Source organism: Vipera berus, assembly GCF_964194415.1.
Source record: "Vipera berus genome assembly, chromosome: 14".
Taxonomy (NCBI): Eukaryota; Metazoa; Chordata; class Lepidosauria; order Squamata; family Viperidae; genus Vipera; species Vipera berus.
This window is the reverse complement of record NC_138217.1, coordinates 1,439,644-1,465,844: the sequence shown is the minus strand read 5'-3', so window position 1 is coordinate 1,465,844 and position 26,201 is coordinate 1,439,644. Positions and strand designations below refer to the sequence as shown.

The 26,201-nt window shown below is 48.2% G+C and overlaps 1 protein-coding gene across 6 annotated transcripts; it reads left to right on the top strand.

Annotated features, from left to right (window-relative positions):
• The first annotated feature begins 1,217 nt into the window (after nucleotides 1-1,217).
• On the top strand, nucleotides 1,218-25,186 carry SMPD4 (sphingomyelin phosphodiesterase 4). 6 transcript variants are annotated; one of them, XM_081338708.1, is made up of 19 exons: nucleotides 1,218-1,319; nucleotides 3,408-3,494; nucleotides 5,181-5,323; nucleotides 5,557-5,632; nucleotides 6,277-6,385; nucleotides 7,406-7,458; nucleotides 9,123-9,274; nucleotides 9,942-10,074; nucleotides 10,559-10,630; nucleotides 13,862-13,942; nucleotides 16,005-16,150; nucleotides 18,306-18,396; nucleotides 19,783-19,883; nucleotides 20,309-20,472; nucleotides 20,696-20,901; nucleotides 21,625-21,858; nucleotides 22,572-22,703; nucleotides 24,242-24,370; nucleotides 24,703-25,186. In XM_081338708.1, the coding sequence occupies exons 1-19, from the start codon at nucleotides 1,245-1,247 to the stop codon at nucleotides 25,021-25,023; spliced, it is 2,505 nt and encodes an 834-aa protein (XP_081194834.1). In that variant the 5' UTR covers nucleotides 1,218-1,244; the 3' UTR covers nucleotides 25,024-25,186. The 6 variants fall into 6 exon arrangements, with proteins under 6 accessions (XP_081194834.1, XP_081194835.1, XP_081194836.1 ...); XM_081338709.1 differs by lacking the exon at nucleotides 13,862-13,942; XM_081338710.1 differs by lacking the exons at nucleotides 5,181-5,323; nucleotides 5,557-5,632.
• Nucleotides 25,187-26,201: the final 1,015 nt, after the last annotated feature.

Here is a 26,201-nt window from a genome sequence, read left to right as displayed (position 1 = left end):
GCCCACAATGTCTTGTGCTGTGCTCACCACCCTCTGTAATACTTTCCTATCCACGGCTGTCAGATGAGCATACCAAACCACAATACCATACGAGAGGACACTCTCTATAGTAGACCGATAAAACAGGGTCATTAGCCGTTGTTCTACCCTGTTCTTCTGCAAGACCCTGAGAAAGTGAAGCCTCTGTTGGGCCTTTCTAGCCACCTGGGTTGTATTAACTTTCCAGGTCAGATCTTCACAGAGGTAGACTCCCAGAAATTTAAAGGAGGAAACTCTCTCCACACAGTCCTCCCTGATGTAAAGTGGGGCAGGTTCCTCCTTTTTTCTCCAGAAGTCTAGCACCATCTCTTTCGTCTTGCCAATGTTCAGGTGCAAGTGTTCCAGTATTTGAGGGGCTGCCACAAAGAAGAGGGGGACAGGTTGTTCACCAAAGCACCAGAGGGCAGGTCAAGAAACAATGGTTGGAAACTGAACAAAGAGAAGCAACCTGGAATTAAGAAGAAACTTCCTGACAGTGAGGACAATCAACCAGTGGAACAGCTTGCCTCCAGAAATCGTGGGTGCTCCATCACTGGAGGTTTTCAAGAAGAGACTAGACAATCACCTGTCTGAGACGTTATAGTTTCCCCTGCTTGAGCAGGGGGTTGGACTAGAAGACCTCCAAGGTCCCTTCCAGCTCTATTCTATTATCCTATTCTACTCCATTCCATTCCATATTCCATTCCATTCTATTGTTTATTCTATTATATTTTCATTAGCGTACACTTAAAGTGACAATAACGTTTTTATTCTATTCTATTATTCTATTTTATTCTTTAGTTGCTTAGTGCCAGAATACGCTCCCTGCTGTTGCTGAAAAGCAGACTTCCCGGATTCCTACAAACGGCTTTGGATAGACGAAAACAAAGTTTCCCAAACTCCAGAAGGAGCAGCGCCGGCCATGCTGAAACGCGAACCTCTCCTTCAGGAGAAAGGAGCTTGCAGAGGGAGCAGACCCCCCTCCGGGCACCCGCCGTCCGCACAGCCACCGTCGCGCCATGAGAAACCCGATCCCCGCCCAAGGGAGGCCCGTCTGGGGGTCTCCAGGCCTCCTTCGGCCCCTGGCCCGGCCTCGTCCTCCACAGCAGAGCCGCGGGGAGTCGCCGCGCCGAAGCGGCCTCTCTGCTCTGACGGGCCTCAGCGCCGGAAGCAGCGCGGCGGTCAGTGACGTCATCGGGGCGCGCGGCAGCGACGTTTCCTCCGCCATGAGGGCCGCGCCGGGCCGCGCCAAGAGCCCCGAGCCGGCCGCGTCGCCTTTCCCTCTGCCCAGCTACCTTCTGGTAAGCCGGGCCCGAAGAGCGCGAAGGGGCCCCGGATGGCTGGCTGCGTTTGGGGGGGAGCGGGCTGGGGGGCGGCCCCCTCCCTCCCTCCCTCCCTGAGCGGAGCCCGGCGGGGCGGGCGGGCCGGAGGGGGCTCCCTGGGGAAGGAGGCTGTTGGGGCCCTGAAATCATCGCGGCGTCCCCTCTCCTCCTCCGAGCAGGAGGGCTTCGGTGAAAGGAGCCGGTTCCCTCCGCTGCTCTTCCCACGACTCGGCTTTTGCTCTTTCCCCAGCACCGACCCGCCCACCCATTCACCCCGAAGACCCGCAGCCTGGGACCCACAAAACATATTTTCAAAAGTCAGATAGAGTAAAAAGGAAGCAGCCTTGCCTTCTCCGCCTTAAAAATGTACACAATTAATAGAATTCATACGCATAAAATACTAATAAAACATATCTGCTTTTTAAAATAAAAGTTAAGTCATATATTAATGCCGCCAAGAAAATTGTGAACATTACATTAAATTTTTAATACTATTACTTTTTTGAAGGAAAAGGTCCACAAAGACAAAAGTGCCTAGGGCCAAAAGCAGGTCATAATGCGGCCTAGACTTAGCATGAGAAAGGACTAAAAGGAAAAATAAAACTCTGCTGATGCCCACATTGCAGTGACGCTGGATATTGACTACAGAGTAGTCATTTCTATGTTTATTATAAATTTGGGTGCGCCTGACCTGTGGAACCATTTACCGGTTGAGCTCCGGATGGCTCCCGACCTTCGCTCCTTCCGACGCGACCTAAAAACCTATTTGTTTGAACAAGCCGGCCTGGTCTGATGGGTTTTGTTTTAATTATTGTTTTAATGTAATTTATTTTCTGCATTGGGCACTAGGGTTTAATTTGTTTTTAATTTCTGTATTTTGGGTATTTTGGTATTTATGTCCCTGTTCACCGCCCTGAGTCCTTCGGGAGAAGGGCGGTATACAAATCAAATCAAATCAAATCAAATCAATAAATAAATAAATAAATAAATAAATAAATAAATAAATAAATAAATAATAAATCTTGATCAGAATTCCCCCCCTGAATTGTATGCAGCCTTTTATTTGGCATTTGGATAAGCTAGCTAATAAGTACCACTTCTAGCAAAATTTGTCTTGGGTCTCTGGCAAAATATTGGGTCGCACCTCTTCTTTTACTTTCAGGCAAAGTCAGCGGCACACTTTAAAGTGTTTCTTTTCTACTCTGTAAAAAGGGAGACAGAAGTCTATGCATTTGTTGACTCACAAGGAGAGTGAACATGGGTCTCGAGCAGAGGATCATCAGCAGGAATTTTTGAGGTTTATATGCCCCCTCATTGCCAGGCCCAATACAGCCTTAAACCAGGCCTGAAAGAAAGGGTATTATAAGTCTCTATTAAGACTTATGTCAGGGGTGAGCAACCTGAAACAGTGAAAGAGCCACTCGGAACCGGTTCCCTCACAAAAGGATAAACTGGGAGCTGCAAAAAATGTGTGCACATGTACGTACATGCGCACATGCGCAGAACAGGGTTTGACTGAAGAGTGGAGCCAATGTGAGATATGCACCTACCCTGCATATTTGAATTGATTGGTTGAACTTTTTTAGTCCCACTTTTTTTTTTGGACTGCACATGGCAGAGGACTGGGAGCCGCAGGAGACGGCTGAAAGAGCCGCATGCGGCTCCGGAGCTGCAGGTTGCAGACCTGTGACTTAAGTCATATTCCAACAGCATATTCCGAGTTTATTTACCACTAGCTTAAGTGGTTTCTTGTAGATAATTGGAATTAAAACATAATTCTGTGTAAAATTCTGTTTGAATTAAGAGAAACAGAATTGCTGCTACAGTTCTCATCCAATTCATATTTGCTCTGGTTCTAGGTTGCTTAAATGTTGAAATCAATCAATATGGTAATTGTGTTGATATGAAGGAAACATTTGCCAAACATTTAAATAGAGTTTCATTGCTTTGTTTCAGAAAGGTGAATTGACAGGTTCTCCTGCTTGAGCAGGGGGTTGGACTAGAAGACCTCCAAAGTCCCAGCTCTATGCTGATTGATTGATTGATACGCTTTTCTGTTTGAAACAGGCTAATTTAAAGGCTGACTGTCTGAACAAGCCTTTCGCTCAGAGGTGTCATGATCTCATGACAATCATTGAAGATTTTCCTGCCAAGGTAGGAAGTTTGCCCCTAGTCAGGGCCTTTGATAACTTATTTTTTCTTCTTTCAAGGGAAGAGGCCTTATTGCTTTCAGGCTAAGGCAAGGTATGGACAGGAAGAAGTGGCTGGAAAGAGGAGGCCTTTTCATATTTTACCTTGAAATCAAGATTTTTAACCAGGCTAATTAGACTGAGAAAGGACCAGAAGAAGAAATAAAACTCTGGGGCTCTAAATAGAAAAAGTAAAAGATGAATAGTCAGGAGTCTCTAATAGTGACCTACACTGCTTGTGCCATGGGTTTTTTCCTGCTTGAAAGCAACCTGGCCTCTTTTTCTAACAAGCACAAACTCTCAGCAGCTCTGGAAAAGCAGTGAGTGGCTGTGCTTCAGCCAGTAGAAAGGGCAATTGTTCATTAGGTGTAAAACTATAATTGTGTGTGGAAATGACCTTGGACACAGGAGGAAGAGCTGCAGACTAGATAATGGTCAGGTAAGAGGCAGCTAAGCCTGCAGAAGTGGTGGTGGGGGGCATGACAAACATCTCAGGCAAACATCTTCCTAGTTTCTTGGACTATAAAGGCAAGAGGAGAGGATATTCCTTTCAGACTTGCTTCTGTTAATGTAACCTCACAGTAAAGTTACTGGTATTACTAGTTCTTCCGGGGATGCTTTTCGTCTGGGCTACCTCGCAAGGCTGACAAGAACGGAAACTGATCTCGGAAGCAATTCTCTGTAAGTTAGGCTGATTGCGCCCTCTGGCCTGTGAGCCCTCTGGCTTAGCAAGGGAAGCAGGTCAGGGATTTGACAGAAGCGCTTCTAGAGGCATGCAGAGACACGTGGTACTACAAGGAATCCGAAATAAGCCCAAGAGTCTGTGGGCATGAGTGGTATTCTCATCTGCCTTCCAGTCCCTGAAAAAGAACCAGAAAGGGGTTTTTTAAAAAAAATAAATAAATCTGAAAAATTAATTCTGAAAATTATGGTCCACTTGAAGCTGCCAAGAGGGCTTTTCAGAAGGCTGAGGAAGTCACAAGGATCAACTGTCCTTGAAGTGATACAAATCGATATGAGAAATGTTTGTGGGAGTGGAAGTAGCAGGGACTTGAAAGAAAAGGACCTCTGCGGTGCTTCAGATTCTCCTAGTAAGGCAGACGGAAGCGATGCAGGCAGGTGAAGTGGGCTTCAAAGAAGTGGATTTTAGTAGACCCAGAGCAGAGGATCCCATGGGAAAAGGAGCCCAGGAGAGGCGGAATGCTGAAATAAGGGGATGCTAAGAGCAGAGTTGCAAACAGTGGAGGAGAAAAGAGGGAAGGCAGCAGAAGAAGCCAGGAAAGAGCCTAGTGAAGCTCTAAAGACAAACGTGGACCCGGGCAGGTAGTCCTCGAGTTACTATGCTAATTGGGACCAGATTTCCTATCACTAAGCAATGTGGTTGTAAAGCTTGACATCGTGTGACCATATCGCTTAGCAACAGCAATCTCAGCAGTCACTGTTGCTGTTAACCGAATCCCGTATGTCATTAGGTGAGGACCCCCGCATGCGCGTATGTGTGATTATAATTATAAATAAAAATTAAGCCAAAGATTGAAGTGGCTCTTCTGTCCACCGGCAAGGAAAGCCTGGCTCTCCCGGGAGCCGGAAATGGCCCAGGGGGCGCGAGGCTCTCTTCTGATTCCAGCCACGGCTTTTCTCTTCTGCAAAGGAGCTGCACGCCATCTTTCCTTGGCTGGTAGAGAACATTTTTGGCAGTTTGGATGGCATCATTGCAGGGTGGAACCTCCGCTGCCTGCAAGCCAGAACAAACTACACCGAGTACAACGTCGCTCTGGACTTCCTGTCCCCCGGGTGAGTTGGCTCAGTCCTGCGCCAGTGCCGTTTGGAGCCCTTTCTGGAGAATTGTGCACTAGTTTATTAGATCTGTGACCGAAATCATCCAGTGGTTTGGTTAGATGATAATGCTCATCGAATACACACAAACGTTCACGTTAAATAATAACAACATAAAAACAAAGCTGGCTGTGGGAGATCCCCAGGGTGCTTCATTAACTTTTTTCTTTTCTTTCTTCCTTTCTTTGCAGAGGCCCAATGATGAAGTTGGTCTACAAGCTGCAAGCTGAGGAATACAGACATGAGTTCCCCGTCTCCTACCTTCCCGTTAGTGCCTGGAAAGGAAATGACATGAGAGGGACAGAGCTTGGCAGTCTTAATTCCTTGCATGGAAATTCTATTCGGCTATGAACTTTCTGAGTTGCTCTTCAACTCCCCCACCTGCCTTTCTCCCAGCCCCCTTTTGGCCACCCTGCACAGTGCCACCTGGCAGCAGTGGTGATGCCAGTGGTACTGGGGGCTGAAGTAGCAGCCTCGGCCAGCTGCAGCTGCCCCTGAGCCACTATTCCAACGCTGGCGCAGTCACCGTGGCTGAACCGTGATGCTGTGCAGGGCAGCCAAAAGGGCAGAGATGGGGGGAGGGAGGATAAGGTGGGTAGGGGAATTCAGGAGGAGGCAGTCCCATCCCTTCCCAAGGCTTGGGGCTCAGAGGGACCACACCGGGAATGGTAGGATCGGTGTAGGTCCTCACCTAACAACCAGTGGGATACGATTGGCAACAGGAACGGCTGTCAGTAAGTGATGTGGTCACATGACATTGTGCTTTGCTTTGCCTAGCGGTAGAAATGCTGGTCTCAGTTACCATCGTTAACTGAGGACTACCAGTACAATTAAGGGCAATTCTTAGCCTATATTTGATGTGTTTTCATTATGTTGCATCTTATGAGACATGTCCCTGTTTACCCTTTCAGGGCCCAGTGAAAACTTCGATTCAAGAACGGATTTTACCAGAATGTTCTTTATATCACAACAAAGTCCAGTTTTCTCCCACCGGGGGCCTGAGTTTGAACTTGATTCTTAGTATCCTTTGGCCTTGTGAGTGTGGAGTGGTTTCCCTGCAGAGGGGTGAGTGAGTGAGTTGATTGTCAGAGAGGGGCTGGAGGGAACCAGCAGAACACAGGCAGCAGCTGCCCCCAGTAATGAATGGAAGAGAGGCCCCCCGCTTTCTCCCCTGCACTTGGCTGGCACCCTCGAATTGGGAACCATGCTGCTCTCACTGCTGCTTTGACCATGGAGCTCGGCAGTCCGTTTGCTCTTCCAAGGATGTGGTTTGCAGACCAGGTGGTTGCATGCTGTGACCAGGAAGACAATTGGCAGCTGCTTTGAACCACAAAGCAGTTTCCCACCATTCCTTTCACCCGGTTTATTGAAGGGGAAAAGGGATTATTCTACAGCAGGGGTGTCAAACTGCCGGCCCGCAAGCCGGTTGCATCATGCAGAGGCTGCACCCACCCCAGCTCCAGCAAAGTGGAAAAAGTCACGTCACATGACACGGCGAGTTTGACACCCGTGTTCTATAGCAATCTTGGCAAATGTTTAGTGCTTAATTTTTTCTAAGTTTATAATGTGCTTTCTTGATCTCTTGCTAACCACCTGCTAATGCATTGAGGAGATGGCTGCCTGCTCTCCTGATAAAGGAAGAATGTACAACTGTCCTGTGCTTGCAGCAGCCTGCAAACCCCTGTGCTGTTGTCACTTTAGAGAAGGCCATTACAGTTGAGTTGCCTGCTGTGAAGCCACTAGCTCTCGCTCCCCGCTGAATGGATGGGGAGCCTTCCCCCTTCCCTGCTTTCATGGGGAGGAAATTCTTTGGGTGGGTGCGGCTTGCAAGGCATGAACTTTCCTGCGAGTCGAGGTGTGGCAAGCAAGATCGACACTCTTGGAGGTTCCTCCTGCTACTTCAGTTGCGTGGGAATCTTTGTGCTATGAATGAAGTCGTCGTAATCTGAAGGACTGTGTAAAACTGGGGTCAGGGAGTCTTAGCCAGCCTGCTTTTCTTCTTGCTTGGAGGAAGTTGCCCCCTTGACTCACTCCTGCCAGATCCATATGAATACTACATGTTCTACTTTGCCATCAGCCTCCTTACCCAGAGGGTGAGTACACCTTGGCCTTCCTTGCTGAGGCCACTCTCCTTGTTGACAGAGGAAGGGAGAATAAGCTGAAGTGCCGTTTATTTACCCCCAGTGCTTTTAAGCCACTTTGTTATTAATCAGCTCTACTTTCTAAAGCAGGGCTCCCCAAGGCCCAGTCTGCAGCCAGGTACTGGTCCGTGGCCTGCTGGGAACTGGGTTGTGCAAGTGGCAGGCGTGCACGCAGACCCATCCCTTCCTACCCCCACCCCCACCGTTGCGAGAGCTGGAAAGATTGGCAACTACTGTTTTTTTTATTGAAAAGTTTTATTAAAAGTTACAATATTATCCTCTTCCCTAAGCCCCCCTCCCCCACTTCCCAAAGCTGATTACAGGTTACAAATATATAGTAATCATAATCTAACTAACATTAATCAACTATATAAAAAAACAAATACATAATGCACTTTAACCTGCCTTTAACATAATTACCAACACTCTAAAATACCCAACTTCTAGGAACAATTTAAATTATAACAATAACAATCTAAAATTTACTCATAAGCTAAATGGAACTTTTTAGTCCCATGTTTTTTCTGAATATAATCTATCCATCTTCTCCAAACCAAAATGTATCTCTCTTGTGAATGATCTTTCAAGTAAGCAGAAATCTTAGCCGTTTCTGCTAGATTTGACACTTTAAGCGTCCACTCCTCTATAGTAGGCAGACAATCCTTCTTCCAATATTGCCCTACCAATAACCTTGCAGCTGTTATCAAATTCAACATCAAATTAATTTCTTTAGTGTCACAGTCTGTAATAACACCCAATAGAAATAATTGTGGAGTAAACTTTTATCTTTCTCTTAAAAATCTTCGTTCCACCAAATTTTAATCCAAAAAGCTTTTATATTTCTACAAATCCACCAAATATGAAAATAGGTAGCATCCAAATTACCACATCTCCAACATTTGGGCTGTAAATTGGAATACATACAAGACAGCTTTTTAGGATCCAAATGCCATCTATAAAACATTTTATAAAACATTTTATAAAAATTTTCTCTTAAGTTTTGGGCTTGAGTAAATTTTACATTTCTAACCCAAATTACCTCCCACACATCCAATGGAATCGGTTCTTGAATATTTTGAGCCCACTTTACCATGCAATCTTTCACCAATTCCATTTCCGAGTCCAGTTCTATTAAAGCATTATAAATTCTCTATATGCACTCGAGTTTGATCTTTGATCTGTTTTACAAAACAGGGCAACTACTGTTTTAAAGTGCTGGAAATATTGCAGCTGTCTCTGCCATTCAGGTCCGTTATTGTTTCATTGCTCATCCAAACCCTTTGTGGGGTTTCCAGTTTGAGCCAGTTCTGCTCATCAAAGGAAAGTTTTCATTTTTGTTAATCTGCAGGAGTTGATCACTTTTAGCACTGGCCTGTTGTTTGCCAAAGTTGCCATTTGGTGGTTGTTCGTGAATACCAGATGGGGTAATAAGCTTGTGTGTGCATTGTGCCATATTAGGTTATATGGAGATGAAATAGTGGCTTGTTGCTCCAGATGGAAAGTTATCTGAGCCTTCCTAGGTGGCAAGGAAGCTTTAAGCATCTTGAGTTGAAGTCTTGGCCTCCTGTAGATTGGACTGTGAAACCCTAAGATGACTCTTTCTGTTTGTGCTTCAGAGCATCTCCACCACCTGTCCCATCAGCATGTCAAACAGCGCTTACTTCATCCTGGTGGACCGGTACTTGAAGTGGTTCTTGCCCACAGAAGGGAGTGTCCCTCCCATCCCTTCCTCAGAGCCTGGAGGGGTGGTCCCTTCACCTGCTCCCCGGTGGGTGCTTGCTGTCCTGCTCTCCTCCTCTGCTGGTTGCAGCTGTAGAAAAGGCAGCACTGGGAGGTGGGATGGGGGGAATATGTGGAAGGAGTTGCAAATTAGGACTCTGCAAAGAAGAAGCCTCCAGTGGCTTTTCAGGACGCCAGGAATTTATAAGCTGGGATGCTAACAGTTGGCAAATTGCCATGTGTAGCAAGTGTATTATGTATGTTTGCCGCTTTAAGTTACCAATAAGGTAATACAGGTAGGATAAAATCTAATAAGTGGCAGCAACAGGAACAGTGCTACAAAATGCAATTTCTGAAATAGTTCCTGTTTTCATTTTCTGCAAATAGGAATAAATTAATTGACTAAAATGTATTCAAGAAACTGACTTAGCAGCACACTAAAGACATTAACCTCTTTGGCCTTTTTCAGTAATGCTGACTAGATATTTAGCAAAGCATTTGCAAAAAAAGGGGGGGGAGCAAAAATGGGTGTATTCTTCATAGAGTAAAAGTGGAGGCTTCGGGCGATCAAGCTGCTCTGCTCCGTGTCAGAAGAGCTGTCCCGATCAGGTTTGAAGCTGCACACTGAGAAATGGCTAGCTTGCTCCGGCCTTGCATGTCCTTCTTCTGGCGTGTCTGGATTATCTCTTTTGACGTGGCCTTCTCCCTTTTCAAAGCTCTCCCACAATGCCTTTCACCTCCTACGGGATGCATCCCACCAGTCTTCTGAAAAGGCACGTCGCTCACCAGACTTCGGTGAATGCAGACCCTGCTTCCCAAGAGATCTGGAGGTCTGAAACGTTGCTTCAGGTGTGTGTGGCTGGCAGGTGCTTGTGCCCTCAAGAGAGCTGCCCTCCAGCTTGGCGGCGGCTGTGAGGGCTCTTTCGTTGACGAGGGGAGAGAGCCCTCCTTGCAAGGGCTGTGCCTGGGCCTTGGAAGGGGCCCTGTGGCTGGTTATGCAGCATTTCTTCTGGAGCTGAGAGGCCCCTTGCTCCTTCATGGGGAGCTGATCTTAGTCGAACGGGGCCCGTGGATTGAAACACAGCTGTCCTTTGAGGGCGTATGGTTCAGCTTATTAGGGCAGATAATTAATATCTGGTAAAAAGAGTAAAAAAAGATTTTAGTGGCACGTGTTGCATAAGAGTGCCTCAAATTGTATGATTAATAATGGAATAAATAGTCATAACCTTGGAAAGATGGGGCATGATCTGGCAGGTCGATGCCTCCTTGTCCCTCCCTGAGTGGCTCGTTTTGGGGTTCCCTTCGGCTGCTGATTGAGCCCCTTCTCCCTCAGGTCTTTGTGGAGATGTGGCTCCACCACTATTCGCTGGACATGTATCAGAAGATGCAGTCTCCCCACATCAAGGTAAGCAGAGGGACGGTGCTTCCTTTGGGGAGGGAAGGAGCTGCTAGACCTGGGCAGAGGCAGGGAATGGAGGGAGCTCCTCTGCAGCAGGGTGATAAACAGCGGCCACCTTCATGAGGACTTAAGGAGTTGGAAAAGGTGGAGGTTTTCCTGGAATTAGGAAACGATTTGGTAAGGCTGGGTGGCATGGATTACTCAGAGGAAGGGCTTTGGCTGCTGTAGCCACTGGAGTTCACTACCAGAAGCTCTTGCTGGCGAATGGGTTTGACAAGAGGTCCTAGAAAGTCGTGGGGGAGGAGGCCTTTCTGACTGGCAGCAGCCTTCAGAGGGACAAGAGGCTCTGGCCGTCCTGTTGGGCTCTCCAGAGGCAGCTGCTTGACCACGGGGAAGAGCGCTGGCCTTGGGTCGGACAGATGTGGGCCTCTAATCTCATTAGACTTTGCATAGCCATTAGAATCAGGAAGTGCAGGCAGGGCCAGTGTGGCTACTGCTCAGCCTTTTCACGCAACCCTAACCTGAGCTAGATAAAAGCTGGTGAAGAGCTTAGGACGGACGGAGCCACTAGGGCCAATCCGGTATTTGGACAGCTGCGAAGAGGCTTGGGAATCACAAGCTAACCTGATGCAGGAACTGGTCGGTGTGGAACCGCTGTACTCTCTCTGTTGAGTTAAAATAGGATTGCTCAGTGAAAGCCTGGCAAATGGAATTGCCTCCAGGTTTCCTGATGTAACAACAACATTCTCCTCTCTCTTGCTAATAAGAAACAGAATTTCCCTTGCCCTTGAGGATTCAGCATGATCAGCCCTTGTAATGATCCACACAGCCCCGTCTTATCCATAACCTGCAATGGAGGCTGAGAGCGTGAATCTCTCTCTCTCTCGATCCATATAACAGCAACAAAGCTTAGAGAAGCTGTTCTAAAATTTTAGATCTCAGAATGTTTTCAACAAACGTGTTGAAATACTGCCAAAAATACAGAATTCTTTGGAGTCTCACCTTGCTCCTCACTCCCAGGGTTTCCCAGCCAGCAGAGGCCATTGGAAGCGCAGTTCCCGTTGTGTGTCGTGCCCGGGTGTTGCTGTCATTAAATGGAGGAAAGCTGGATCGGGGCTCCCTTGGAAAGGCGCTCTCTCAGTGAAGCTCCTTAGCGGCTGCGTCCCGTCTCCCTGCCCCCTGAAAGAGGGAGATGGAGGAGCCGGGGGGCTGCCTGGTTGGGCCTCCGGCCGACCCCTTGCTAAGTGAAGGGGAGCTTTTGGCAGACCCGCTTCCCCTCTGCACCTGGAGTGGTGGCGCCGCTTGCTTACTCCTTGCCAGCGGCTTCAGCCGGCTTGTTATTTGTGCTGCCCCGGCTGCAGTCCCTGGCTGCCTGTCCTGACTGGTGGCCCTGCTGCTCTGGGAGGCCGCTGTCATTTACGTGATCTGCCAGCTCAGAATCCCAGAAAGGTCCCCTTCATTTCTATGGGCCCCGGCTGGGAGTTGGCAACGGAACCCAGTTTTTGGCCTCTTCCCTCGAACGAAGACGGAGTTGCAGTAAGGGTGGAGTCCAGAAGCAGATCAGGGGATTGATTGGTTGGTTTGTTTGTTTCTTTTCGATAGCGCCCAAAAGACTTTCCCCAGAGTTTATCTTCTTGGGTGGTTCCTTTCCTTGAGAACTCTTCCCCCCCCCCCCCGTGAGCAGCACGCTTGTTTGCCACTCTGCTGGGTTCTTGGCCAGCTGAGCAGGGCAAGTGCTGATGCCCTTCTGCATCCTGTTGGCACTTGAGAGTTTAATTTGCTGAATTCTTAAATGCTGCTGATCCTCATAAGTTGGAGGTGAACAGCTGGAGGCGTAGAAGAGCTCTGACTGGTTTGAGTAGGCGAGGTGGAGGGGACAAACGAGCCACCAGATGGACATAGGTTTGTTTCTGCAAAAGTGAAATATTACAGTCTCGGTTCTTTACTATATGTGAAAGTTCTGTGCAGTAATTTTGGGACTTGGTTTTCTCATTTTCAGAGTATTTCTAGGTGATGGGACCACAATTTTATATGCTATGATACAGGGGGGAAATGCCTGAGCTGGCTGTTAACTCCTTGCCATAGCACAGCCTACAACCTCAGGTGTCCTGTGAACAGAGCCGTGCTTTTCTCTCCCGTCCTGGGTTCCTTCCAGAACTGGATAACCTATGGGAAGTCCACCCTTGGTGGCTGGTAGCACTTATCTGTGGTCTGTAGGACTTGCCGGTTCTGGACCTGAAAATAATAAAATATTGGGCAAGAGCTCTGGATAGAAAAGATCTGAAAGCCCTTTGGTTCAAATTAAGCCTTTCTGGAGTGTTCTTTGTTGTTACTTTTTCATATCATTTATATCATGTGTGCCCTGAGACATGTATAGTTTACGGGCGGGGAAACTACGGAGGAAGGGGAAGAAATGTTGCCTGGAAGCGGTACAAGTCTGGATGGGGAAGAACAGGCTCCCACTCAACCCGGCCAAGACCGAGTGGCTATATGTGCTGGCATCTTGGGTAATCCAGGATATTCCATCTTTGGTTATGGGGGGAGAGGTGTTACCCCCCATTGAAAGGGTGCGCAACTTAGGTGTCCTCCTGGATGCACGACTCAGTTTAGAAGATCATATAGGAGTCGTGGCCAGGGGGGCATTTGCCCAGGTTCGCCTGGTGCGCCAGTTGCACCCCTATCTGGACCGAGATGCCCTGCGTACGGTCACTCGTGCTCGTTACCTCCCGTATAGACTACTGCAATGCTCTCTACATGGGGCTGCCCTTGAAGACCACCCGAAGGCTTCAACTGGTGCAGAATGCAGCTGCGCGGGTTGTGATGGGAGCATCCCGATACTCCCATATTACACCCATATTCAGAGTCAGGAAGCGAGCCAGAATTAATTTCTAGGCAAGGACAATGCAGATTGAACATGGGGCCAGAACTTGGTTAGGGCTGGTTATGGTAGAAACATGGGGTGTGTCATAGGGCGATCCTCTGCAGGCACAGCTGCCAAGGGGGCTGTGGCATTGTGATGATTGACTCTCTGGGACCTTGTCTTTCATCCCCATCTTCCTGGGTCCGTTCTCACTGGGTTTTTTTTTTTGTTTCTTTTTCATCTCTCTCTCTCTCTCTCTCTCTCTCTCTCTCTCTCTCTCTCTCTCTCTCTCTCTCTCTCTCTCTCCTCCCTCCCTCCCTCCCTCCCTCCCTCCCTCCCTCCCCTATCCTCTTTTACATCCTTCTCTTGTCTCTCAGCTGGAGGTTCTCCACTACCGGCTCTCTTTATCCAGCATCCATCCTGCCCAATCCAGCCACCAGGCCCTCCATACATACCAAGTATTTCCATCTTTTCATTTCATTTCATTTTCTTTGTATTTTAAACAAAACACCCGTTGAAATGGAAGCACATAAAACCTGCAGGGCAGAAAGGAGCTAAATAACTCTCCCCTTTCCCCACGGGGGGGGGGGTAGCTCTCCAGGGACTCTCGGGAGCCTGTGGCCAGGGTCTTCAGCCCCCACTGCACTGATCATTGCTGCTGTGGTGTTAGATAACCACCCAGCAAGATTAAAGGCCAGGAGAATTGGGGCAGTGTGGAGGCAGCAGCCCAGCCACAGCAAGAAGTCTCCGGAGTCAGCGCAGCTAAGGAGAAGCTCAGAGCTAAGAAATGGGTCCTGCCGGTCTTGGCTTTGCGGAAGGCTCCACGTGACCATGTCCCTCATGAAGGCGAGTGCCTCAGGCCTCGGGGTTTGAGAGATGTATCCACAGGAGGGACACCAGTTCACTTCTAGCCAAAATCAGCTGCTCACAAATCAATTGAGGAGGAAGCCCTGTAAGTTCTGCACAGCCGGTCCTGCTGGGATCAGATTTTCTGCATCCTTTCGTTCTTCCTTTGTAACATCTGCGGCCAAGAGATTAATGGCTCTCTTGAGAATGAGCATTTTACCTGTCACTCTGTGCCATGAGTTCTGATTCATGACTTGTGCTAGACTGGGCTCTGTCCCCTTACCTGCCACATAGCTCTTTCACACACACACACTCCTGCTGAGCCACAATCAAACCAGGTTCATCTTGGCCCAGCCATTCTGAGTGCTGGGGGCCTTTTATTCTTTACGCCCGAGTCCCTGCGGCTCAGAGGCAGGTGGGGAAAGACCACCAGCCCTCCTTGTGAGGTGCCCCAGTCGAGAGGTAGCAAGTTAGCAGTGATCCAAACTGTTTAGCATCTGTTCTGTGTGGAGCCCTATTATTACCCTTCCACCACAGTCTTAATGAATTTTTGCTTATATTTTTTTTATCTCATCTTCCATATTTTTATAAATAATTCAAGGCGGCTAACATATCAAATACCCTTCCCCCTCCTGTTTCCCCCACAACAACCCTGTGAGGTGAGTTTGGCTCAGAAGGAGTGACTGGCCTAAAGTACCCCGGCTGTCTTGCCTAAGGCGGGACTTGAACTCACCACCTCCTGCTCTTAGACCAAACCGGTTCTTATGCTGAAAGGGCCAGTTTGAGTCATGCAGATTTTTTTTTTAGATTTTGAAGTCTCTTCACTCTGTTGGCCCATAAATGTTCTAGGGAGGCTTTGATAACATTTTGCATCTTGGCTGTGTATTTAAAAGAAACGGTCTGTCTCAAACGTCCTGTGTTTTAGGGTGATATGATAGCAGTAATCTATAAGCCTGAACTCATCTGACCCAGATAAGTTCTTCTGCACGAACTATTATTCAGTTCCCCCCCTCCCCCCATTTGTGTGAATTCTTCACAGGGTAAATTTCCCCTCCTAAAAATAGTTTGTAGGTACAATATTTTGATCCATGAGAAGGTATCCAAATGAATTCCGTCAGTTGGCTTGTGCTAATTGGCAGAATTCCAAGGGCCCCAGGAGTGGCAGGGAGGATGGGGGACTTTTGCATGGGGTGCTTTGAACCATGTTCCCCCTTATCCTTGGCTGTCCAAGCTCACGTTCACATAGAAGGCGGGTGAGAGCCAAGAGAGAGCGCTTGTGAGGAAACATGTCCTCCTTACTTGTATTTGCTCTACAGAGATTGTATTTGATCCTTCCCGGTGACACCCCCCTCCCCCGTCTATTCATCCACTGGGGCTCGTGTGTCTAGGAAGCGGAGAAAGCTGGCCAAATCCACTCTCCCTTGGACAACCACTTTAATTGCTCCCTCCTTAGTAGCAACCAATTTTGCTTTCTGAGCTCAAGTTGTCAAGTGTATTTTACTTCTGAGCCATGGAATTAGTTGGCCCCATTAGTTGTGCGTGTGTAGATGTTCTTGGTTCAGGTGCCTTTTCTGTGCCTCTTCTGGACTTCCTTTGTGATGGGGACCTAACTTTACTTCTCTCCTTCTTCTTCGTTTTCTTTGTCTTTGTGTTCTGCTGTTGCTTTCAATCTAGGAGTCCTTCAAACCCACCGAGGAACACGTCTTGGTTATCCGGTTGCTTCTGAAACACCTACACACTTTCAGCAACAGCATAAAGTCAGAACCAATTTCTCCTTCAGGGCATTCCCACACTGCCAGTTCACTAGAGGAATTCAAAAGGTCTGTACTTAACAGAGAAAATAAAACCTGGGTTTGTTGGGGGGTTGGCTCAAACAGTGTTTCTCAACCTCGCTAGCCTGGCAGGGGAATTCTGGCAGTTGAAGTCCACCCATCTTCAAGCTGCCGAGGTTGAGAAATGCTGGGCTAGAAACACTGGTTTTCCTTGAATAAAAAAATGTGTGCATTCAACAAAATAACACTGTTTTCTGTACTGCCAGGGCCCTCTTCTTGTTCTCACAAATGGTGCCTCTTCTTCAGTGGTGATGGCAAATGAGCTTAACAATGTGGAAGCTAGAATACTCCGTACTTCAGCAAGCATAGTTTATTTCTGTGCAGCCAGACCACTTTGCCTATTTTGTGTACATTATTAATTTAGCAGTTTTGGGAAATGTTTTGCCTTAGTTTCAGGAAAAAAGTCATTTTGAAAAATAAAAATTTACTGCAAGTTGAACCTGAACCTGAAAATTAATAACAACAAGAAGAACAATAGCTCTTAGGTCCTTGTTAAGTTTTTGCCAGTTCTAGACTGTGAATCAAATTGAAGACTAAATCAACAACAAGAACTATAATAATAATAATATATTAGGATGTTGTATTGCTATAAATAAGAGGGAGGGTGTATTCCTTCTATTTGGCTTTCCTGTGGTCAAACTTCTGGGATGCTGTGTTGTTTTGGATGCCACAGAAAATGTAGACAGATTGGAGGAACAAATTTCAGGGATTGTGGAAGCTAACCAAAAATTGGAAGTTATTGGGTGTATTTTGTCTGAAGCATTTAAGATGAGAGGTGGGGCACATGTGGCTTCTCTACAAGATATTGACACGTAAAAGATCTCTGGTCTAATAAATCGAACTGCCTGGGCACACAGCCTGGTCGAGAGCTTGTTGGGTTTTTTTAGTCTTAAGAAGTCTAAGAAGTGAGCTCTGGACTGAGGAAATTCTGGGCTCTGGAAGGTGTGAACAAATTCTCGTCCTGCTGTTGTCTTGAGCCAATAGTCTAAAGTAGCAGCTCCCTGATTCAGTATTCTGCAAAACTCAATTTTGCTCTTTGAAGAGAAGAAAAAGGTCACACACACCCCAACTTGTAAAGCTCTCTTTTCCAACTTCCTTTACCCCCTGAAATTTTCAGCATAAACCAAAAGGTTAATTAGAACGTTTTGGTTTTTTATTTTTCCAGGAACTCTGGAGCTGAAGCTTTCAACTAGCCTGATAAGATACTTGCTCAGATGGCTTGGCAGGAAATCAGAGTTGGCAGGAGGAAGCATTGAGGCCTCGAGTCACTAGAACCATCCCAGTTAAAGCCCTGCAGGCAGTTGACTGTCCAGTTGCTGCTAGAATTTTTTATTTATTTTATTTTAATCCTATTTATATCCCGCCCTTCTCCGAAGACTCAGGGCAGCTTACAATTTAAGCACAAACCAATGTGCTTAGCAATAGCCTACATTCTATGTATATGCCTGCTTATTAGGGCTTTCGCCCCCCCCCCCAGCGGCATTATTACAAAGTCAGCTTATTGCCCCCAACAATCTGGGTCCTCATTTTACCTACCTTGGAAGGATGGAAGGCTGAGTCAACCTTGAGCCTGGTGGGACTCGAACCTGCACTAATTGCAGGCAGCTGGTGTTACTTAAGGAGGCATTAGCCCACTGCTCCACCAAGGCTCCTTAATTGCTCCGGCAAAGGAGGGCCTCCACCTTTTGGGGTAGTTGGCTCCTTGTCAAACTGCCTTAACACTTAAAGAAAGTGTCGGAATCTTCCTTCCTCTAACTCAGAGGTCTCCAACCCCTGATCCGTGGACCGGCACCAGTCCACAGCATGCCAGCAATCGGTCCGCGCAAACAAGCCAAGTCCCAGCATCCGAAACCAGGCCTCCTCCGGTCTGTGGAAGAACCTTTCTCCATGGAACCGGTCCCTGGAGCCCAAAAGGTTGGGGACCTCTGCTCTAACTGGCATCACTGTTTCCTGTGCTATTACAAAAGGCCTTACACTTCCTGTGTATGATGTCAAATGTGGTACTTGTAGAAAGTTGTCATGAAAGTTGAACAGGTTTTGTATCTATGGAGCATAGCTGTCTCCTTTGCATCACATTTAACTGGGACAGAGTGCTTTTTTCCTTATAGGGACCATTGACTAACTTTGTGAGATGTCTTTGCAGGATTGTGATCCCTCGGTTTGTTCAGCAGAAACTCTACATATTCCTTCAGCACTGCTTTGGTCACTGGCCTCTGGATGCGTCTTTCAGAGCCGTAGGTACCGTTTGGATGTTGGTTGTGCTTGTATGCATCCTTTCAGGGTGAGGATTTGAATTTCAGAGCATTGATGGAAGTAGTACCACTAATTTCTAGGAAGTCTTGGAAATCCTGCCATGTCTTGTAAAGAAGGATCAAGTTGCACAGCCTCAATCAGTAAAATAATAGTGGTGCTTAAAAAAAATCTCAAGATTATTAAAAATCTCACTCTTACCTTCTACAGAGAAATTATTCTACATAATAATAATAATAATAGCATATTTACTGATATTTATCACACAAATAGGAATTAAATTACATAATATCAGCTGATTATTCATTAAAGTAATAATATGTGATCTGTAATGTAATCGAAAGGGCCAAAAAAAGAGACAACTAGCAAGTTTTGTATTGGAAATTAAGATGATGGAATGAGAGAAATTACTCTTGAAAATGCAGCTAACAGTGAACAAAACAAGAAAGGGACCCAAGTAAATGCAATAACAATTATGGCATATAAAATTTACAACCCAGATTTAAACAGTTAATTAAATCTTGACCCTACGGAAGGACAGTGTGGAGTCTTTACATTAGCAAAGTGTCCCTTAAAAGGCAGAGTTCACAGCATCATTTTCAAATGGAACAGTTGGGCTTCCAGGGACCTTTTTAGCAATTCTATAGGTATGGTAAGTCCAAATTTATTAAGAGAGAGATAAATTCCAATGTTGGGAATATAATTGAACAAGGTATCGACATATTCAAATGATTTTCAAGAGCCTGGTTTACTACGATGAGATAATCATCTGACGTAAGGCAGTTGAAATGGGCTATGAGGATAACCCTTAGGAAGAGGAAGACAACAGATGGGAGAAATCTTGGGCCAAAGCAGGAAGTTGGAGAATGCATTTCACTGGATCTCCTTCGTTCTCTTTAGGGTAAAGGTAGCAGAGGAAGGTGGCACATCCAAAGTCCCAAGGCTCTATTTCTGTGGGTCCAGGACAAAGCACGTGGCCAACTTGCCACGGCCAACTAGCCGTGGGGCAAGATTGAATATTGAAGAAATGATGGAATAGAATAACTAAAGAAAGGATGCTAAAGGGACAAAATGAAACGGGAATGACAAAAATTAGAATATTTGTAAAATTATTTTAATTAAATTGCATTGTTGAATTGTCCTGTGGTGAGTTGACCATGGCGAGTTGCCTCGTTCCATATTACCATAATTCTACATGTAATAAAAGTAGTTTCGGTATTCATAACTTTTGGTGTTCACATCTGGTCTACCTTGTCGCCCCATCCACTCTGGGATGGATGTTGGTATCCTTAACCATAAGTTCACAATATGGTTGATGAAGAAAGTTTTAAGTGCAGATGTACATTTAAACACCACATTTGTTCCTGCAGGTTCTGGAAATGTGGTTAAGCTACTTACAGCCTTGGAGATATGCACCAGAAAAACAACCGCCAAGCGCAGAGGCCCCACTTCGTAGCGTGTCGGAGAAATGGTGTGTCCTGGGCTGGGGACCTCGGGGCCCCTACAAATCTGGCCGGCTGCCTTTGCTCCAGGCATAGGGCGGGTTGGGTACAGGAGGGAGGAGGTTTGCCTGGGTGAGCTCATTCGAGGTGGCTGGAGGCAGCAATGGGTGTGGCTGCAGCATGAGCATGTGGGGCAGGGGGGAGTTGGGGTGTTTTTCTGGCCCCTCTTCTCTCCAGCCCTGGCCGTTGCTGCTTACACGGGGGCATTGGGGCCCATGGAAATGTCCCTCTGGTGTGACGGTCTTTCCGCAGCCTTCTCTCCAGTGCCAGGAAGTGCCCCGCATGCTGTAACCCGGATTTGCTGGAGCTGATTGTCCTGGGTGTCTCTGACCCGGGCAGGAGAGAAACTCTCTCCTCTGACTGACCAGGCCCTCCGCTGGCTCTTTTCTTAAAGGGAGCCTTTTGTCCAGGAGAATCTGCTGTTGTACACGAAGCTCTTTGTCAGCTTCCTGAACCGAGCTCTCCGCACAGACCTGGTCAGCCCCAAGAATGCCCTGATGGTGTTCAGGGTGGCCAAGGTTTTTGCTCAGCCCCACCTGGCTGAGATGATCCAGAGAGGTAAAGAAACACCCCCACCCCACCTTCTCTCTGGGTGCAGCCTTGGGGGAGGGCGCTTTGGGGGCTCTTCTAGACCCTTTTCCGGTCAGTGTATCCCAGAAGGCCAGGCAAGAGCCTGAGCCCCCGCCAGCTGCTTGGTCCTGGGACGCGGCCCCCTTCATGGCGGCCAGAAGGAGCTTGCCCAGGCCTGAGGCCGGCCGGCCGTTGCCGTCTCTCTCTGCAGCAGAGCAGCTCTTCCTGGAGGCCGACCTGAGCCTGCCCCCCCGCCAGCACCGCCTCTTCGTGAGCCCCTCGCTTGGAGGCAGCTTCCTGTCGGGCCGGGCTCCCACCGTCACAGACGCCTCCTTCAAAGTGAAGAGCCACGTCTTCAGCCTCGAAGGACAGGACTTCCAGTACAAGCAGATGTTTGGGACAGAAGCCAGGAACCTGGTAGGTTGCTTGGCGCTGCTGAGCGGACTGGGAAGCCCCTCCAGCAGCAGAACTGTGGCACCAAAGCCCCCCGCCCCGGCACAGCGCCGGATTACTGGGTGAACCCCTCCCTCGTCCGCTGAGCCTGCCCTGCTCCCTACCTGCCGAGGATCCCGCTCGTCAAGGATGAGAGGATCTGGGAGGGGAGCCGCCTCTGCTGCAGTGTTGGCCCTCTGGGATATCCGGCCCTCCCCGGGTGATGTTTGCTTCCACCCCCCCGTCCTTCCAGACGAGCCTGAAGGTCTGGGGGGGCCGCAGGGGAGTCCATCACCGGAGGAGGCTGCTGACCCCCACCCCTCCCTGGTGCGCCCTGCTCCCCCCCCGTCTTCTTTAATTTCATATTATTGCACTTCCAGTTCACTTTTTTGTTTTATTCCTTTAGTATTGTTATTTTTACATTTTTTTCTGTTTTATTGTAAGCCGCCCAGAGTAGCCCCATGGCAAGACGGGCAACAAATAATAATAATAATAATAATAATAATAACAACAACAACAACAACAACAACAACAACAACAATAATAATAATATAGATAAAGACGTGCAGAAATGAATCATTGCTTAACTGGTTGTTTGGGGAGAGGTGCTGCCTCCCGGTTTCCTAGCGAAGGGGGTCCCTTGCTCTTGGCTGGGCCTCAGGCCGGCCGTCTTCTGAGCTGCCCTGACTCAGCTGCTCTCCTGTCCAGGTGCTGCGACTAGCCCAGCTAATCGACCAGGCCCAGCAGGCGGCCAGATCCCTCTCGGACCGCTCGGCGGAGGCCAGCTCCGGCCAGTCCTTCCTCTCCTGGCTCTGCTTTGGCTCAAGCGACCTGAACGGCTCCTATCTGGGGAACGACATGGACGACATGGGGCAAGAGCATATAAGGAAAACGGATGAATACCTGGAGAAAGCGCTGGAGTATTTATGCCAGATATTCCGGGTAGGAATTGGGGCTCTCCAGGCTCCGGCGACAGCCCCAGTCAGTGCTAGGAATCCAGCCTGGCTCCTGGCCTGCGGTTGAGCCCGGCTCACCTGTTCTAGCCCTGGGTTTGTGGGCGTTGCTGGAGAGGTCCGGGCTGGAGAGGTCAGCGGAACAAGAGACCTCTCGGGCTTCTGTGCTGCCTTGGGAGGGGGAGGGCCGCCCCTCCTCTGCAAGTGAAGAAGGGCGGCTGTTTCGCCAGGCCACGGACACAGGCTGCAGCTGGCTAAAACGTGCCAGCCACGCGAAGCCTCCCTTGGGCTGCATTTGGTTTTTCTGGCAGCTTTTTCAGTTTAATTAAGGGATTTTGAGCAAGAACACCTTTAAAGTTGCCAGCATATATCTTCTAGAGCTGGGGTCCCCAATCCTCGGTCCGTGGCATGCCAGCAACCAGTCCGCACAAACGAAGCCCCATTTGTGGGATGCAGGCAGCACACAAAACCACGCGTGCTCTGGTCCGTGGAAGAATCTTTGTCCACAGAACCGGTCCCTGGTACCCAAAAGGTTGGGGGCCTCTGTTCTAGAGACGGAATGATTTGGGGTCCAAATTCCCCAAATTCTTCTGAGATGTGAGAACCATTAAGCCTTGCGATTAGAGGCCTCTCACATTTTCTCATGTAACAGGGCAATTAATGTGCCTAATAGATGGGGGTGTCTTGTTTCATTTTTGCCAGTTGAACGAAGCCCAGCTGAGCCAGCTGATCCTGAACAGGGGAGCGGCTCCCGAGGAGAACGGCAAGAAGTTGCTGCCAGACTGCGTTGAGGGCGAAAATGGGCTGATGCTCACGCCGCTTGGGAGATACCAGGTAGGCCAGTGACCTGCTCAGGAAGTTATGTAAAGTAGCAGATAAGAATATAGGCAGGGCTCTGATATGAGAGAGAGAGAGAGAGAGAGAGAGAGAGAGAGAGAGAAAGAGGATGGATGGATAGATAGATAGATGATAGATAGATAGATAGATAGATAGATAGATAGATAGATAGATAGATAGATGATAGATAGATAGATAGATAGATAGATAGATAGATAGATAGATGATAGATAGATGATATTTATTTATTTATTTATTAAACTTATATACCCCCCTTCTCCCGTAGGACCCAGGGCGGCTCACAAGGCAATTAAAACAACATTACAATACAAAAATTTTAAGAAAAGATTGGACAGTCATTTGTCTGAAATGGTCTAGCTTGGAGCTTGGAACTAGAAGATCTCCAAGGTCCCTTCCAACTCTATTATTCTGTATTTAGTAATTTATTGTTTGTAGCAATTTCCACTATGTTCTTGGAACAGATGTTAATCAAACATGCCTAAAAAACTTTGTGCCTGCCCATGAGCCAATTCTTAAAAGTTTGATTTCCCTTCTGGTCTTCAATTAGAGAGGCTGAGTGTAGAGGCGGGTTGCGTGTGTCAGTTGAGAAGCCCACAGTCTCGGCTTTAACGATTCTTAACAACTCTTAGTGGGGCCTTCAGAGCCTGCTGAGGTGTTGGTGGCCTTCAGTTTGTCACCTCTTGTTGCACTCTGCGGCTCAGTTCCTCTGATTCCGTCCCTGAGGATGGAGTCACGTTTCCTTTTTTCAAAAATGATTGTTTTATGTTGCTGCTAAAATTAATACATTTATTGGTAAGGAAGTAGGTGGCTCAGGAACAAATGTAAGAAAGAAGAAAATGACATGCATTTTGACATTTCATGGGAAACCAATTATTCAGAAAAGTTTTCCAGCATATAATCGTGTCAGCCAGAAATTTGGCTACCACCAGAAATAGCAGGAGCCCAAAGTCAGCTGAGAGAACCCTTGAATATACATAGTTTAAACATTCTGGTTGAAAAACATTATATAAATAAAGATTTGTCTCAAATCAGTATACACTCCACAAACTGTTAAGCTTCTGTGGTTTACAATAACTTTCATCAAAGCTCAATATCATCTTGGAACTGAGTATTTTCACACTTCTGCTGGTACACATATCTGTGCGCACACACACACACACCACACTGTTGAAGGCTGAAGAAAGCAGGAGATAGTTAAAAAAAACCCCAAACATCGTGGATTATGATGAGCTAGAGAGCTTTGCTGTGGGAGAGAAGACCGCCTTGCCGGGGGATCAGCTGGCCCCAAGAAAGGCTGCTCCTCTGGGAGGCCAGCCGGCTGTTTCCCGTGGTGGGGGGAGGCAGCGGGTCACTGAGCCACGCCCTTGGATCCAAGGCTCTTGGAGATTTGAGGGGGATGCAATTCACCCGGTTGTCCAGCTCAGCTGGAAGGCTAGATTGCAGCAGCTCTCCTGCAGGTTCTCTCTGAGATAGGCGATGGGTCTCACGATCCAGGGCTTTCCTTCTTGCGCTAGATCATCAATGGCCTGCGCAGGTTCCAGATAGAGTACCAGGGAGACCCGGAGCTTCAGCCAATCCGAAGTTACGAAAGCACCACCCTCGTCCGGCTGTTCTTCCGGCTGTCTTTGGCCATTAACGAGCGCGTAAGTGAGCGGCCTTTCTTCCCTTTGCCTTCACATTCCGAGCGCCTCCAGACTGGCCTCTTCTCACCACCAGGGTCTAGATGCCAGAGTAGATCTAGATCTGGCTGGCATCGCCTCATGAGGACTAGAAGCCCGTGGCGTGTTGGACAAGGCCACAGGGGACTAGGACAGCGCTCTTTTTGGCTAAGCAATTTGCCGTGGCAGCAAACTCTGTGATTAGCCGTCCCTCAGGCGGGGGGGGGGGTTGTCCCTTTGGCTTTCACGCTTGTGATTAAGGGCTCCTCCGTCTCATTTCCCTCATCTTGCATTGCTTTCACCTTGCTCCCTTCTAGTTTGGAAGCCGGATGGAGAGGCTCTGTGCCAGAGGAGACTTCCTTGGCAGTTTCTGCCGCTATCACCTCACCAACCCCTCCCTGGCGACCAAGGCCCAGCGCAGCCCACAGACCCAGTGGCACGTGGGGCAGATTCAGCGGCCGAGAGTCAGCCTGAGGTTTCTGGCCAGCTACAGGGCTCTCTTCTCCACGCTGATAGTTTACTTGGTGGCATCCTGGTTCTGCCTTGGGCCAGCGGCCTGCACCTTCCTCCTCCTCCTGGGATACCTTCTCTTTGCCTGCGGGATGACCATTTGGACTGAGAGAACGCAGCTTCATTGACAGAGAAGGCCCAAGTAAGCCCTACTTTCAGCTGGGTGTGCAGACTCTCCTGGCTGCTGAAGAAGTCTCTCACTGCACATCCAGAGGGTGTAATTCTATCTGTCAGACTGTTGCTATGTATACATTCTATTTTGATAAAGTTTTTTTTTAAAAAAAAAAAACCAACAGCACAGCCTTGGGAGATTCCTGGTGGCACGGGGAAGCCGAAAGAAGCAGGGCCTCTGAGCCACTCTGGCGTCCCCGGTGTGGCAAGGCTGCTTGGGCTGTGCCGGCTTCTGCACCTGGGTCCCAATCCAGTGCCCAGGGTAGCCAGCCGTTGCATCAGTCTCCTTGCAGCTTTCCAGCTTAGCAGGCTTCATTTTGCAGTTTGAGGACCCGTTCACTTGTGCAAGCAGTGCCTTGGATTGCAATATAATGTGGGGGTGCTTTACTGAATTGTGGGGTCCAGCTGTCGGCTGCCCCAACTTGGTTAGTTAGAAAAGAAAAACTCTTAGGCCCATAGGTACACTTTACTAAAGCCAAGCAGTTACGGAAGAAGCAAAGCTGGATCTCAGGTTTTCCTGCCCAAAGTATATGGCTAATCTTTCCGTGTCCCTCTCTACCCCCCACTATCAAGAAGTGTCCAGTTAGGTGCTAACAAATGGTTTTGGGAAACAGTCCCTGTCCCTGGACTTTCTCATGGGACGGTCCAAGGCTTGGTTTCATTTCCTCAGGCTATCCCCTGGCAACCCTCCCTCATACACGCAATGCCCTCCCCCTTTTAATGGCAGGCTGCAACAGCAAGCAAGATGCAGCTAGTAAGGGCACCCTGACACCAGCCCTCATGCATCGTAAGGGGAGGGGGCTGAACGGACAGAAAATAGTGACTGAAAAAGTGGCAAACCACGGTTCTGAGGACCAGGTGGATGCAAAACTGGTCATAAGTGATCATTTATTACCTAATTTCTAGGCTTCTCTTTGTAGCCTAAGGCCAGTGGGCAAGGTGTGACAACAGCACCCCCCCCTGCACCCCCACATGTAGAGAAATTTAAGGAGAGTCTTGTTCTCCTGTCTAAAGGCCTCTTACAGGGCACACCCCAGGGAAAGAAAGCTTCCTGCCCCCCCCCCCCCATCCCTGCCCTGTTAGTTCCATGGAAGTTGCACAAAGTACCTTCCCAACAATTCTACCTGGAGCAGGG